Genomic DNA, 17,423 nt, shown 5'->3' with positions numbered 1-17,423 from the left:
CAAGCTGTGGACAGCGCACACTGAGGATGAGCGTTCCCTACACTGGAATAGAAAACAGCAGCCGAATGTAAAATCCTAAATCAAGGCATAAGGAGCCTGCTGGAGAGGAACCTACCCGTGCATCCTATCTCCCTGCTTGTCTGGCTGCAGCATGGCATGGCCGAGGACTGGCACAGGGCACAGCACACTTAGTGAAGCCTGATTCTCAACGTTTGGATGTTGACTGCTGCATACCTGCTCCATTCTACGTGACTCTAATCTGTGGATATATTGTTGGCTGGCGTCTGGGATTATTGCAGTGGAGGAGACGAGAGGGAGAGCCGGCATCTTCAGATCAGGTATTTTATTGCTGCTTTCTTTAGCTGCTGAGTAACTGAGATCTCTGTTGGAGATGGATTGTTAACACATTGCGATGAGATCGGGAATGCATTGCTCTGATTAAAAATGCTGCTTTGGATTCTGCTGCTGGAGATATCTCTTTGTTTGGCTGCTGGAAACGTTACAAGAGACGTGTGTAAAGAAAGGATTTGTTCTTGTAACGAGGTAGAAGGGGATCTGCACGTAGACTGCGAAAAGAAGGGATTCACCAATCTCCAGCATTTCTCTGCTCCCACTTCCCAATTCTATCATCTATTTTTACATGGGAATTCTTTAACGAGGCTTTTCCCTAATGAGTTTGCTAACTTTTACAATGCAGTCAGTCTTCACATGGAGAACAATGGCTTGCATGAGATTGTCCCTGGTGCTTTTCTGGGCTTGCAACTGGTAAAACGCCTGCACATTAATAACAACAAGATCAAATCGTTCAGAAGACACACGTTCCTGGGACTGGATGATCTGGAATATCTCCAGGCAGATTTTAACCTGTTAAGAGACATTGACCCAGGAGCATTTAGGGACCTGAACAAGCTAGAGGTTTTAATCTTAAATGACAACCTCATTAGCACCTTACCTACTAATGTGTTCCAGTATGTGCCAATCACACATCTGGATCTCCGGGGAAACAGAGTTAAGACCTTACCCTATGAGGGGGTCTTGGAACAGATCCCAGGCATAGCTGAAATCCTTCTGGAGGATAACCCTTGGGACTGCAGTTGTGATCTGTTATCTCTAAAGGAGTGGCTAGAAAATATCCCAAAGAATGCATTGATCGGTAGGGTTATTTGTGAAGCTCCCACTAGATTGCAGGGAAATGATTTAAATGAGACCTCAGAGCAAGAGTTGTGCCCCTTAAAAAATGCAGTTGATTCCAGTCTAGCTGCTCCTCCTGCCCAGGATGAGACCTGTGATCCCGGTCCAATCCCAACCCCCTTTAAAGTCAATGGACAAGATGACTCTGCCACCCAGGGATCCTCGGTAAGTGGAGGGACCAAGATACCAGGGAACTGGCAACTAAAAACTCGACCCACAGCTGTTGTGTCAGAAACAAATTCCAATGAAAAACCAAATCACACCATTGTCTGTCCAGCTGCCTGCAGTTGCGGAAAGCAAATTATTGGCACTGGATTAAAGGTAGACTGCAGTAACAAAAATGTCAAGAGTCTTTCTGATTTGGAACCCAAACCACCCAATGTTCAGGAATTATTCCTGAGAGAGAATAAAATCCACACCATTAAAAAATCTAACTTTCTGGATTATGGGAACTTAACCTTGCTGGATCTAGGAAATAACAATATAGGCATGGTAGAGAATAACACCTTTCAGAACTTGACTGACCTGAGATGGCTGTACATGGATAAAAACTGCATAGACACCCTAACCCCGGATAAATTCAGTGGCTTGCAAAGCTTGGAATATCTCAACCTGGAATTTAACTTTATTCAACTGATCCTGCCAAACACATTCAATCCTATGCCCAACCTCAGGATCCTAATCCTCAACAACAACCTTCTTAAGTCTCTACCTGTGGATGTGTTTGCTGGTGTCAGTCTTTCCAAATTAAGTCTTCACAATAATTATTTTATGTACCTTCCAGTGGCAGGGGTATTGGATCAGCTCACCTCTATCATACAGATAGATCTTCATGGCAACCAGTGGGACTGCTCCTGCAATAATGTGCCTTTCAAACAATGGGCAGAACGACTTAGCCCTGAGGTAATTGTAAGTGATCTCAAATGTTATTTCCCAGAAGAATTCTGGGGAAAAGACTTCAGATTTCTTTCTAATGACATGATGTGTCCCCTGCTGTATGCAAAAATTTCCCCAACTCTAAATGCTCTTAATAAAAATAGTACTGGCCTTGCAGAGACCAATACTCATCCCAATTCCTACCTAGAGACCAGCCGGGTATCTATTTCTGTGCTAGTACCAGGGCTCTTGTTGGTGTTTGTTACCTCTGCCTTCACAGTAGTTGGCATGCTTGTATTTATCCTTAGAAACAGGAAAAGATCGAAGAGAAGGGATGCCAACTCATCTGCTTCAGAAATCAATTCCTTGCAGACAGTATGCGATTCTTCTTACTGGCATAATGGCCCCTACAATGCAGATGGCACTCATAGAGTATATGATTGTGGGTCTCATTCACTGTCAGACTAGATCTGCTAGATTGGGAAGGGGTGGGGGGTGGGACGAGGGTTTATTAAAGGCAAATAAATACTGCAACCTGGAGCTATCACATATTCCAAACACAAAGAACACAAAATGTTGTGCAATGCTGTAACATTCGCTACAATTGTGCCATTTCCATGAATAGGATTTGTTTCAATGCTACCTTATTGTGAAGCAACACTGACGTCCAAGAATAATGTAAACATTGGGTAAAAGACACATCCAGTACCAGTAAGCCAGCTGTGCTATCTGAGAAGTTGATGGGGTAACCAGCCATTCCTTGAGTGGGGGGGGTTGTGTTCCAGGAGGAACAAGGCTGGAGTAATGGGAGGCTATTAATCGTGCATCGTCTGTTCCTGCTGTGTTGGTGCAGAAGTGGGAACATTGCACGAAGGCATGAATGTAATGTAAATAAGTGACTAGTGAAACCAAGTGCTGCATGGCTCGCATGGATACAACGTACCCCTGGGGCGCTCAAGTGAACTGGAGATCTAGCCTGAGCCACCCATAAGTCTCTTCTTCTCCAAATCTCTCTATACAGTCTCGGTATAAAGTGCCATTGCTCTATTTTTTGTAATGGATAACGCAGAACAGACCATAAGTTTACTGTGGGAAAAAAAAAGAGAAAAATAATAATTGTACTGTTTTATTTAATACTGTATGTGTTTGCATGAATAGTTCCATTATTCCTTTATTTTCTTTTTTTCCATTTTATGCAAACTACCCTGCGTTCAACATACAGTATCTACATATGCATTTTCATTCTGAATGTATAATGGTTATCAGTTGTTATTATTATTATAATTATTATTATTATTATTTTTTATTATGGTTACAGTGTAAACATTCAAAGGTAATCAGATGCAGATGAGCATGACGAATTCTTGTCATTCTAATGCTTAGGGTGGAGAAAAATAATCAACCTGAAATTAATTATGGAGGTTATCATGACAAAAAGGGAAAGGATAATGTTGAAAATTAAATATATTCAAAAATTTTATAATGGCATATTTTTCAGTATTAAAGTGAAATGTTTCCAAATATCAGTTGTCATTGGATTCCTGTGTATCTAAACGTATTATTAATTGGCTTAGGGATGTTAGGTGGTTAAATCTGCTGCTCAAGGATGCATGTATTTTTGATGTACCACCTAATCCTTCGGTAAATTAGAAGTCAATTTGGGCAATGCAGATGCAGCATTTGGGGACGCTCGTCTGATATTCATGTAATTGACTCGCCATAGAGCGGACTCATTAAGCTGATTCCAGATTTGAATCGTCAGCAGTTCGAGCCCAGATGCAGCACAAATGACTGACAGTCTTGTCTGCAGACAATTTAGCATCAGCTTCTGTAGGAAATTTGAAAACTAATTAGTGGAAGAAAATTCCCAGTGGATTTTAACATTGCAACAGAATTTGTGAATAAATCGGTCTGTGATAAATTCCATCTCAATTATCTTAATACAATGGGCTTTTTTTTACACTCCCCAAAGCACTATTGAACATATATATATATAGGAGCATATAATATATATCTATGTTAAGATGGGCTTTTGAGGTTGTCCCTTGAATTACTGAGTGTACACTGTTATCAACTAAAGCTTGCTGGTTTTATTGCAGTGGTTCCCTATGATTCAACATGCTATACATTTTGAAGGTATTGTCTGCATCCAGTGTTGTCAGACATCTATATTACATAGTAAATGTATTGAGCACACCTACAATTGATACAACCTATTGATTAGCCACTAACTGACGTATATGCAGCTTTTGATTTCAGACATGGGAGGAACTGATGCAATCATTTGACAACCAATGCAATGTATTAGACAAACATTTATGGCTACCCAACTGATAATTCATTACAGATATATATCATGCTGTCACAAAATTGATAGTATTGTGACTGGCACACACACACACACATTTTTTTCCTAATCTTTATCAATGTTATACCTCAACCTAGTACAAGGCTGTTTATCAGTATAACTAACATTGCAGTAATCAGATGCAACACTATTGAACATACACCCACTGCAGCAATATTGAGTTTATATAATTTATATAATAAGTCTGTAGAATTGTATGTCCTTTATATTAAAGGAGCATGTTCACATAGCAAATGACCACCTATTCAGAAAGTGCTGACTCAGCAATACTTCTATAATTGTACAATTACTATCATCCTTTATTTCTATGGAGTCATTATATTGCATTCTAATTTACATGACAGGATATTTAGCCCAAGAAAAAGCTAGAGATGATCAAACCGGGCCGAGGTTCAGGTAATAGGCTGTATCCCTGTTTTTCAGGCCGTACTTGGGCTGTCTCCACCTTCCCCATGGAACGGGAAGGCAGCGGGAGTCAAATGCCGATGGTTCGGGTTCGTGCGAACCTGAACCTCAGCCCTGTTCGATCATCTGTTCGATAAACTGAACAATGCAACTTAAACTACACGAGGAAAACAAATCCCTTCCCGTATGAACAATCTGTAAGCAATAAGGAGAAAAAAAATAGGCGGAGAAATGAGAAAGCAAGCTGAAGGCCTTGTTCACATCGGTAAAGTTCAATGCAATGCACATATATTCATCACAATACCATAAAAAAGGTATTCCCATGTATTCCGCTACATACCGCCAGTATGCCCATAGGGTTGAATGGGCAAAATCTAGTCTATTGGTGACTATGTTTGGTTTACTTTACTATGTTTTATGTTTTATGTGTGAGATCAAATAACATGGTACTATGCTATCATAGCCCACGAATACAATGTATACTTTAGTAAATGAGACCAAAAGTAGCCACAGACTGAGGCTATGTTTACACAACGTCAAAAAAGAGAAACGTCATCCGCTCTTTCTATTTACTTCAATGTTATGCATTAAAGTCAATGACATGATGGACCTCCAATGCACACAGTGTATAAAGTGACAGAGGTTGTCAAAATAATGAACATGTCAATTATATTCTGACGTCTATGGCTTTTTTTTTAGTTGTTCACACAGTTTTTATTTTTTTCCGTCCTATCACTGATTTTACTATTAAATTCAACTGACTTTTCAATTTAAGAGAAAACCAAAGGCCAATTATACCACTTGAAAGGGTGGCCAGACAGCTAACAGTTAACACAGTTTTTCTTTGGCTATGTACACACAACGTTTTTTCAGCTCCCTTTACAATTACGCTTGTCATTTTGAGTCTAAAATAACGGATGTCATTAAGCTATCTTACTGCAATGACAGCTGTCGGTACAAAATTCTAGTTTTGGTGGACTAATTGGCCTTTGGGTGTGTCCATTGAATTTAATAGTAAAAATTGCTTAAGGACGAAGAAAAAAGAGAAACTGTGTTAAAACAACTAAAAAAGTAACGTTCGCTGTTTGCAAAAGACGTCCAAAAATAATTGACATGATGAGTATATTGTTGTCCGTGCAGAGAATGTCCTTCATTTCATATACTGTGTGCATTGGACGTCCATTATTCCTTTGCCTTCAATGCATTGCATTGCAGTCAGTTAAATTGCGTCAATAACAGACATCTTTTTAAATAGAAAAAACAGACGCTATTTCTCTTTTTTTGACATTGTGAGAACATAGCCTTTCACTGTTTTTACTATTAAATTCAATTTTCAATTAAAGACACATCCAAAGAGCAATAAGTCCATCTAAACTAGACTAATGTACCAACAGCCTTCATTGCACTGACGGGCTTCCAAACAGCGGCCATCATTTCGAACCGAGATTAAAAAAAAGCTGTGTGAACATAGCCTATGTTTCACCATTCAGCTTTATGAACATGCTCCTGGTATGCCATGGCATATTTCGAAATATAGTGTACCTGGTATTTCAACATATATTTGTGGCATATGAAATCTTACTAATGTGACTGTGCCTAAAGCTTGTCATGAGGAAACATGACCATTTTTAAAGTTATATTCACACGCTGCAGGTTTATTAAATACATTTCTACAACTAAAAATCAGGTCATGTATGGTTGTCGCAGAAATGTCTGCAACAAATCTGCTAGAGGTGAGGATATTTATTTATAATCGCTATATTAAGGAGAATCTGCTACAGGTGAAGATATTTATTTATAATCTCTATATTAAGCAGAAACCATATGACTGATGCATTTGGATGAAGTTTGAGAAATAAGAAGATATAATATAATCAGGCACAGTAGCAATTTCAAGATACTGTCCAAAAATGTACTGGATCATAATTTGTCCATTTGACTTCTATTTTCTCTCCTTACTTGCGCATATCATATATGATTCTCTCCTGTAGATTGCCTTGTATCTGCTTTCCTTTCTTTTTTTCAGCCTGTATGAGCTGTCCTCCACAGTACCTTCCCCCACCCTTAAAATTTACTCCTCCTCCTTTGAAGCTGTGTGTGAACATACCCTAATGAAAACGTAATCAATTTAGAATAAAAACAAATGTATAAGTATGTATAAGGCTATGTTCACACCACATCAAAATTAGAGAACAGGTGGCTGCTTTTGCAATTTAAAATAACGTCCGTTTTTGCTGTGATTTAACTGACTGCAATGGCAATGCGTTGAAGTCAATGGAAAGACGGACGTCCAATGTACACGATGTATTGAATAACAGACGTTATTGCTGCGGACATCAAAATAATGTTCATTATTTTCGGACGTCTTTTGTAAACAGCGGACGTTTTTTATTAGTTGTTTACACAGTTTTTCTTTTGTCACCGTTCTTTCTCCGTTTTTACTATTAATTTCAGTGGCCATTTCAATTAAGACAAACCAAAGGCCCATTAGTAACCCAAACTAGAGTAATGTACCAACAGCAGTCATTGCACTAAGGGAAGGCCCGATAGCTAAATGACGTCCGTTATTTTAGACTCAAAATTACAGATGTCATTTTAAACGAAGCAGAAAAAAACTATGTGAACATAGCCTTTGTATGCCTTTAAGAAAGCCTCTGGTAACTTAAGATGGTTTCACACATGGCACTTAAAATAAATAAGAAAAAAAATGTTATCTGGGAATCAGTAGTCAAACATTTTTTTCTCTGCTTTTTTTTCTCCTACATTGGGCATTTTCTTTTCATTTCCTGTACCTATGTAGGATGAAAAATAGTACTAGTACTTTTTTGGAAACAAATGCCACAAAGACTGCATCCTGGAGAGGGGAAAAAGGGAGGAGCCTATGTCTGAAAGAATCCTTAAAGTTGTTAATGTGTGTACAATATACAGATAGGCTATGTTCCCACTGCGTAATAATATCAGGTATGGCGGCCATCTTGTAACATAGTTTACCGCTAATAATAAACATGATCATTATTATCAGCTGTCTATTTAACAAGGAGGTTGCCTTCCGCTGACATAATCACAGTGTATGACATAGCTATACACTGTACTGTATATTTAATATCTAACACTCATTTGAGTTCTAAGTTTTCTGAACCAGTGCATATTTTCCTTCTTTGGAACAAGGTTTTCCGACAACATTTTAAATACAGTACTGTTTTATTTAAAATTGAATCAGAACCACCCCTTTTCTAAAGGCAGGCCCATTGATGATTAGTAAAAACACTTGGCAATTCGCTGGTGTCAGCAAGGAAAGCTACACTCATTTAATCTGCTGCGGAAAAAGTGTATTGTGATACACACTGAAATGGCTATGTCCCATTCTTTATAACTAGAACTGCTCATTGCACTGGCTATTCATTACCTAGAAAAAGATGCTCTTAGTTATGTCCTTATGCCCTGAAACATTAAAGGCTATGTTCCCACAATGTTTTTTTCTTGTCGGTTTATAATTTTAAAATGAGGTCCGTCATTTTGAGTCCAAATGACATCAGTTATTTTGAGTATTGGCTGCCTGTCAGTGGAATAACAGCTGCTGGTACATTATTCTAGTTTGGGTTACTAATTGGCCTTTGGGTGTGTGTTTACTTGAAAACTCCATTGAATTTAATATTAAAAACAGAGAAAGAACGGTGAGAAAATAAAAATTGTGTGTGAACAACTAAAAAATAACATCTGCTGTTTGCAAAAGACGTCCGAAAATAATTGACATGATCATTATTTTGACGTCAGCACAAATAACGTCCGTCATTTTTTACACTGTGTGCATTGCATAACAGTCAGGTAAATCACAGCAATAACAGACATTTTTAAATCGAAAAAGCGCCTTTTCTCTTTTTAGACTTTGTGTGAACATAGCCAAAAGATGTTTTCTTGTAGAACATCCCCCTAAAATTGCTATTCCCATTTTGAAGGTAAATGAAATATCCACAATATATGCTCAAAATGTCTGATAGGTACCGGTGCCAACTTTGTGTGTCGCAATTATCTCTTAAATCACTCATCCTGTTAGATGCCATATCCAGGGGATAAATGAATGGAGAGGAGGCTAGCATTACAGAAACAGCCAAGCTCGCTGTGCTACATGTTTCCATGGATTCCTTTACAAAAAGAGCAGAACAAAGCAGGCTCAGCTGTTTACATAATAATGGCCACCTCTAATTTTATTCACTGCCCCACCAAGTAGGATGGGGTCAAGGGACTTATGTTCTGCAGGTGCAGGTCCCAGACGTAATGCCCACATTTATAAAACATACATGGCTCATCCTGTGGATAAGCCTTAAATTTCTAAGATTTAAAAGGGTAACCTTTAAACATCAAAATCCATACATATTTTATCTGTACCTGTAGTTAGGAAGCTGCAATTGTCACTACATTATACATATAAAGAACAGCAATAATCATATTTATAGCAATATGTACATTTGATAACTATATCTAGTACATTGTCTACTTTACTATTTCACTAGGATACTTTGGATGAATATAGGATATCAGATCCCAGAGTGCTTACCACTAACCATTTCAGGACATAAAAAACAAATAATGTGGAAAATGATTGCCATTATGGCTTATATGGGTTTATTTAAATTATTCTGTTTCAATTGGCCTTGAAGGCTAAACCCTCTCAAACACTTCTTGCATAGTGAGGTCTAGATAGCTAAAATCTATGGCATTATTTGGCAAAGTTTCCCTTTTCCCAGAGCAGGCACAGAAGATGCAAAAGCAGCCGCATTTTTTTAAGTTCTAATGAAACAGCTTCAAAGATCTCTTGAGAGTATAGATAAATCCTGAAATATACTAATTTATTTGAGACATGGCAAGAGATGTAAATAGAGGAGAGGGATTCCTAAACCGAGAGTAAACCAGAACCCAATACTGTCAGATTTTGCCAGTCAAAGACAGAAGACTGACTTTCTTTTGCAAAGGTGGTCTTACATAGGCTCTTGCCATTTGGTGCCAAAGAGTTTTGTATTAACCAGAGCTGGACCCCTCCCTAATGGGCCCCATATAGTAGCTGCTACATGGTCTGCATTTGTGGCTTGCATACTCCTAGACCAGGCATGTCCAAACTTTTTTCGAAGAGTGACAAATTTGATTAAGTGAACATGTGCGAGGGCCGACCATTTTGCTTGACATTCTTTGAACCATTAAAATGAATGCAAATAAACTTTTTTTTACAAAGTTTATTGAAAACGGCATACTTTTTATACTTAAAAAATCCCGGGGCACACCACCAACCAAAATGGCACAAAATGACACTAAAACAGTACATATTATACATATAGTTAATAATATAGATTCTAAATGTATTTATACTCACTCAGTGTGAAACCTGGGCCTGTTTCGATAAACAAGGGATATCCCTGTTTCTCTCCCCCATCCCCATGTTTTTCTCCCCCCTGCTTCTCTCCCGTTTCTCCCCATCCCCATGTTTCTCTCCCCCCTGCTTCTCTCCTGTTTCTCCCCCATCCCTGCTCACCTTCCTTGAGATGATCGCCGTGGGCGCCGTCCCCCTCACCTACTGGCCCAGACGTGCTCCTCCAATCAGGGGAGACCGGTCTCCCCTGATTGGAGGAGCACGTCCGGGCCAGTAGGTGAGGGGGATGGCGCCCGCGGCACACTGATTGAAAAACACTGCTCTAGTGCACGGGAAAGAAAAGGCGAAATCTCGAACATCACGAGATTTCGGCTTTCCTTTTCTGTGCACTAAAGTGGCGTGGCACAAGGTATCTGTTGCTGCCGGATACCTGGGGGGGCCGTAAAAGTTTGGAACGCTGGCCGCACTTTGGACATGCCTGTCCTAGCCAAATTGGTGCAAATTATGGATGCATGTGTATGTCATGCATGAGTAGAACACATTGAATCATTTTTTTTTATGCAACATTTTGGCACATTTGAAACAAGTTATACTATTATTATATCTAAAATAATACATCGTATGAAAACATTGATAACTCTCTCCCATTGCTCCAAGCCAAACTGTAGTTAATGTTTTGATTTAGATGTATATAGTCATCACGTATTGAAGGGGTATTATATTTTACTTGGACAGCTTTAAAAAAAAAAAAAAAAAAAAAGATGTTTCCCTACCCTGGTCCCCAAAGTTCCCATTGGGGCTCCTTCTGGTCTACCACTACACAATATTATCTTCCTGCTTTTGTGACAAGTGGCCAAACTAGGACCTGCTATCTCGATTAACCACTAACCAAAGCAGTAGCAGTATCCCATCTAGTCCAGTGACTGGCTAAGCAGTTAAGTCCTGCTCTGACCTCTTGTCTTAAAGGTAGGCAGAAGAGATAAGCGGTGGTGATCATGAGGCAGCCACTATGGGACCTGCGGGGGCCCGGCGTAGGTAAGTATTGTTCTGTTTTGTTTTTTAATTTTTTTTTTTTTTTTACAGGATTCATAATAAGATATAAATAAAGTCCACCAGAATACCAATGTAAGCATCTAACGTTTTCAAAGATTATATATATATATATATATATATATATATATATATATATATATATATATATATATATAATAAAGGAAGCATACCAATACACAGACTGTTGCTAAAAGTCCCCATATGGAAAAAAGGAAATGTCCTAATATCTACATGTGCAAAAATGCTGCATAATTTTTGTTTTGTTCATTTTGTACAGCTGCATCCAATCTGCTCTTAATATATGTGTTGGGCTAAAGTTGTGTGGCTAAATAAGATATAGATAGATAGGAGCTACTTTTCCAACTTGTAAAAATCATCTTCAGATATAGAAGGGCTTCAGCTGACTAAATAAGCAGTAGTCCTGATGTCCTGTCATCTTGTTGGGTTTATGAGTTCCTTAACAACTTGTTTCATATTTCTATTATTATATCTGTCAAATTCTTTTAAAGCACAATTTTCCGATCCATTGAGTCTGTTATATATTTGTACAAATAATCCTCCTTATGAGGGCTTACAGTGCAAGAATAGGTCAAATGTATTGTGAAGAATTCACTTGTTTATTTTTTGTAACATCTTAGTTTTCACCAATGACATAGTTCAAAAGGCATCAGTGCTTTTCATGTCCTATTTCTTCTATCTGTTATCCTCCCTTCACATCCATGAATAGTCAGAAAATATAAAATATGCATCAATATGTTTTTTTTTAATCCATTCTAGACTTTCATCCATGCTCTAAGAAGTGTCAGTGTATAAACATATGCCTCAGAGCTGGGTTATGATGATTATAATCAAAATTCATAAAAAATAGGTAAATAAAAGGCAATGCATTTCTTAGGCTCTTGTTACACCTTTGGGCTATGTTCCCACACAGTATTTTTGCTCAGTACTTTAGTCAGTATTTTTTAACGAAAGGTAGAAGTGGATTAAAAAAAATAGAGCAAGTAGCATTCGTTATTTCAAAACAATGTCTCTTCTTTTAAAATAACAGTAATTGTTTGTCATTAAAGGGCAGCCATGCACTAAAGTTCAACAGTGTGTGAACATAGCCTTTGGCTGTGTTCACACAGTGTTTTTTTAGCACCATTTAAAATGACGGCCGTCATTTTGAGTCTAAAATAATGGACATCATTCAGCTGTCTAGCCTTCCCTTAGTGCAGTGACAGCTGCTGGTACATTATTCTAGTTTGGGTTACTAATTGCCCGTTGGGTGTGGTTTAATTGAAAGTCCATTGAATGTAATAGTAAAAACGGAGAAAGAACAGTGACAAAACTGTGTGTGAACAACTAATAAAAAAAAGTCCGCTGTTTACAAAAGATGTTCAAAAATATTTGTCATGATCATTATTTTGAAGTCTGCTGTCATAACGTCTGTTAATCAATAAATTGTGTGCATTGGACGTCCGTCTTTCCATTTATTTTAATGCATTGCATTGCAGTCAGTTAAATAATGGACGTTGTTTTAAATAGGAAAAGCGGCAGCCTTTTCTGTATTTTTGATGCCTAAACCAGTGTTTTATAAGGAGGGGCTGGCTGTAACCTGAGAAGTCAGTGAGCAGATCTGTCTTGAGACGGATTTAAGTAGTTTTTGTATAGTAAAAAAATATATTTTAGTCAGGAGTGAGGGGGAATAAGAGGCATTGTTCTCTGATAAGACATATTACAAACTTTCTCACATTTCCTTGAACAATATTACTATCGTGACATGACGTTTTTTCTTTCTGGTTTTCATTTTTTAAAATTATGTCCGTCATTTTGAGTTCAAAATTATGTTGGCCATTTTGCGTTTTGGATGCCCGTCATTAAAATAACGGCTGTTGGTACATTATTTAGTTCAGGTGGATTTATTACCCTTTGGGTCTGTCTTTGATTGAAAAATTTATTTAATTTAATAGCAAAGACAGTGAAACGATGGTGAAAAAAGAAAAACTGCATGAGAACAAATAAAAAATTACATCCGTTGTTTACAAAAGACGTCCGCAAATAATTATCATGATCACTATTTTGATGTCCGCCCAAACAAAGTTTGCTATTTAATACACTGCCGTCATTCCATTGACTTTAATGTATTCCTTTAAGTTCTATTAAAATGCAGTAATGGTGTTCATTTTAAAAAAAGTAAACGTATGTCTTTTCTCTTCTCTTTTTTTTTAAACTTAATGTGAACATAGTCTTTTATTAATTTATGCAATGTTTATAGAAAGCATTTTGAAGACTAAAATATAAACCCTTCATCAAATATATATGGGAAAAAAAGTTTTCTGTCTTATTTTGTAATAAATCATTGGCCATTTGAGAGTGGGTTACTGTCAGCAGAACTCATGTCTCCATAAGCAGCAATGAAGTTTCTCTGGTTTGACTGCTCTGAGAGACTCCCCGCTTTTGTGCTGGGAGGCTCTACTTTAAGGGGAGAGACTGAAAGGCTATGTTCACACTATGTAAGCTACGTAATAATCACAGCCGTTGTTGCCGATTTGCAACAATGGCTGTGATAACTACGTAGCTCACGTAGTGCTGCCTTCAATGGAATCCCGGCCGGAGTGTATAAACATGGTATACACTCTGGCCGGGATCCCTAGTGGCCTCACGCTCCATTGTGAGCAGTTGGGTATTTGGATGTGGGCGTGCACTGATACACCTGAATCAGAATTCAGTGGTGGTAAAGATCATCCGGCCGGTACTGCAGCCGGGTCACGGAACGGCCGGTGTCTTACCACGTCTGAACATAGGCTAAGAATACAGCATGTAAATACAATGACTGCAATGCAATGCACTGAAGTCAATGGGAAGACAGACGTCCAATGCACACAGCGTATTGAATAACGGACGTTTTTGCCGTGGGGGTCAAAATAATTAACATGATCATTATTTTCAGACGTCTTTTGCAAACGACGTTTTTTATTTGTAGTTCACACACAGTTTTCCTTTTGTCACCGTTCTGTCTCCGTTTTTAATATTCGATTCAATGGACTTTTTAATTAAGCCACATCCAAAGTCCAATTAGTAACCCCAAACTACAATAATGTACAAACACCCGTCAGTGCACTAAGGGGAGGTCAGGCTGCTAAATAACATCCGTTATTTTAGACTCAAAACGACGGACGTCATTTTAAACGGAGATGAAAAGACGTTGTGTGAGCATAGCCTATCACCGCGGACGTCAGAATAATGATCATGACAATTATTTTTTAACTTCTTTTGCAAACAGTGGACATTTTTTATTAGTTGTTCACACAGTTTTTCTTTTGTCACCGTTCTTTCTTCGTTTTTGCTATTAAATTCAATGGACTTTTCAATTAAGCCACACCCAAAGGCCAATTAGTAACCCAAACTAGAATAATGTACCAACAGCCGTCATTGCACTAAGGGAAGGCCAGACAGTTAAATGATGTCTGTTATTTTACACTAAAAATGACGGACGTCATTTTAAATGGAGCTGACAAAATGTTGTGTGAATTTAGCCTAAGGGCCCTATTCCACGGGCCCGATCAACAGTGTAAATGAGTGCCGATCTGCTAGGTGATTGTTTAGCGAGGGCTGCAGGGACATTGTTACCGATGTCCTTGCAGCCCTTGCAGCATACATTACCTAGCAGGGCTTCTCCTCCGCTCTATCTTCCTCCCCGGGTCCTGCGGCACAGCATCAACTCCGGAGTGGCTGACTGAGCTGTCAGACCGCTCAGCCAATCACTGGCCGTGGCGATCCCGGTCAGTGATTGGCTGAGTGGTCTGACAGCTCAGTCAGACCGCACCAAAGCTGCTGTTACACTGCGGGACCCGGAGAGAAAGACGGAGCGGAGGAGAAGCCCTGCTAGGTAATGTATGCTGCTTCTCAAATCGTCGGTCGCCCCCCGCGCACTGCTATTCCACGAAATGAGGTGGGTGACCGTTGATTTTAGGTTTAGGCCTAAATAAACAATTAGCCGATGACGCGATAATTGTATAATCGTTTTCTCTATTCGATAATCGCCTGAATCGGGCCGATGTGGCAGATTATCGCTGCGTGGAATAGGCCCCTAAGGCTGGGTATACATATATCTGGCACTCTGGCTCATTTGTTTCTATCAGAAACTGACGACAACTGAGGGCACAGCTAATGGCCAAAAATTATCAGTTGTCACCAGTTTTTTTTTTCTCAAAGAAACCAGCAGTAGCCATCAGTGGACAGGATGGATGGGAGAACACTGCAAAGTGTGTTCGCCCATCTGGTATGTCTGGTGATTCAGTGTGCAGACGGAAGTGTGATATAAAATAACAATATTCTGCATAAAGCTCATGCTATTGGTTAAAATTTGAATGTTGCTAATTTGATGCACATGGGCCCTTAAAAGAAAATATGAGAATAAACAGGCATTGTGGTTTATATACTATAGACCAGCAATTGAGCAAATCAGGCAAATTCTTGCCACCTCCAAGAACAAGGCTCCATTTACTATTCAGATGCTTTATTGCATCATGGCATCCCTCCCCCACACACACACACCTCCCCAAGTTGGTATCTCCCAGAGATGAAGATAGTTTCAATGCTTTGATAAAATGTAATAATAGTCAGTTTCCCTATTATACAGAGGGAGATGCTGTGATTTGCTGCTGCTGGTTTTCTTTTTTATTACTGAATGTACAGTATCATGCTCATCTTGTAAATGCATCATGTTCATTTTGAGGTAAAGATGAGGTAAAGGATCTCCCCCCAAGATCCTCTTAAAGCCTCTGTAGAGTAAAGTGGACAGAGCCAGATGTGTGTTGTAACCAGTCTGTTCCTGGCCATCTATAAGAAAGACTTTGGCAAAAGCATATTATTAAGCATCACTATAAGGCTGGGTTCACACACAGTATATATCAGGCTGTATTTGGTCCTCATGTCAGGTCCTCATAGCAACCAAAACCAGAAGTGGATTGAAAGCACAGAAAGGCTCTGATCACATAATGTTGTAATTGAGTGGATGGCCGTCATTTAATGGCAAATATTTGCTGTTATCTTTAAACAACGGCTGTTGTATTGAAATAATGGCAGTTATTTACCGTTATATGGCGGCCATCCACTCAATTTCAACATTGTGTGAACAGAGCCTGTGTTTTTAATCCACTCCTGGTTTTGGTTGTTATGAGGACCTGACATGAGGACATAATACTGTCTGAAATATACTGTGTGTGAACCCAGCCTAATCCAGGACATCTAAAATGTAATAGTTTCTTCATAGCACAAAGTCATAGTGCCATTATTCACCATAACTATCACAATTTTAACACTAACAGATTTAGCTGCAAGTGCAATAGGTAATAAGAAAAGTATATTAGACCTGAATAGTTTTTTTAGTGCCATTAAAAATTAAGTGACTCAAAGAACAGTTACTGTTAGGTTATGTTCCCACACAGTATTTTTGCTCAGTATTTTGCAACCAAAACCAGGAGTGGATTGAAAACACAGAAAACCTATGTTTACACTGGTGAAATTGAGTTAATGGCTGTCACTTAATGGCAAAAAACGACCATTATTTCAAAACAACTGCTGTTGTTTTGAACTAACAATCATTTGCCAATATATGGTGGCCATCCACTAAATTTTAACAGTGTGTGAACATAGCCTTTCTGTGTTTTGAATCCACTTCTGGTTTTGGTTGCAAAATACTGACTAAAAATACTGGTTGGGAACATAGCGTTACTGTCTATTGATAATAACAGCTGCAAATAATATACAGCAGTGCACACATCATATAAAATAATAGCCATAATTGATTATGACCGTCCAAATAAAGAATATGTTCATTATTTGTGACCTGCTTTTACAAAATACGGCTGTTTTTTTTCTTCTGTTTAAATACTGTTTTATTTTGACTTAAAATTTCAACTGTATTTTGCTTTTATTTTACTGTGCGTGAACCTAGCCTAAATATGTATGTATGTATGTACAATGTAAACGCACAACATGGCTACTTTTTCTTAATAGAAGGCATTTTATAAGGCTTTATGATACAGTAAGGCATTTTATGTGCTGCTATTGTACATGGTGGCTCTGTGAATTTTTATATTGTACATTGGAAGTAATAGCAAGAATACATCGCCAATATGGCACGTAATGAATACAATGCTACATTCTACATATTTAATCTCA

The 17,423-nt window shown here is 38.4% G+C and overlaps 1 protein-coding gene across 1 annotated transcript; it reads left to right on the top strand.

Moving 5' to 3' along the window:
* The first annotated feature begins 444 nt into the window (after window positions 1–444).
* SLITRK1 (SLIT and NTRK like family member 1) lies at window positions 445–2,535 on the top strand. The gene has a single exon (XM_069972338.1). It carries the CDS (start codon window positions 445–447, stop codon window positions 2,533–2,535), a length of 2,091 nt encoding a protein of 696 aa, XP_069828439.1.
* Window positions 2,536–17,423: the final 14,888 nt, after the last annotated feature.

The sequence above is a fragment of the Dendropsophus ebraccatus genome, chromosome 5, assembly GCF_027789765.1.
Source record: "Dendropsophus ebraccatus isolate aDenEbr1 chromosome 5, aDenEbr1.pat, whole genome shotgun sequence".
Taxonomy (NCBI): Eukaryota; Metazoa; Chordata; class Amphibia; order Anura; family Hylidae; genus Dendropsophus; species Dendropsophus ebraccatus.
This window is presented reverse-complemented; position numbering and strand designations above follow the sequence as displayed.

What these genes read in the sequence shown, in the direction of transcription:
- SLITRK1 (XM_069972338.1), top strand. Translation starts at nt 445, where the DNA reads ATGCTGCTTTGGATTCTGCTGCTGGAGATATCTCTTTGTTTGGCTGCT.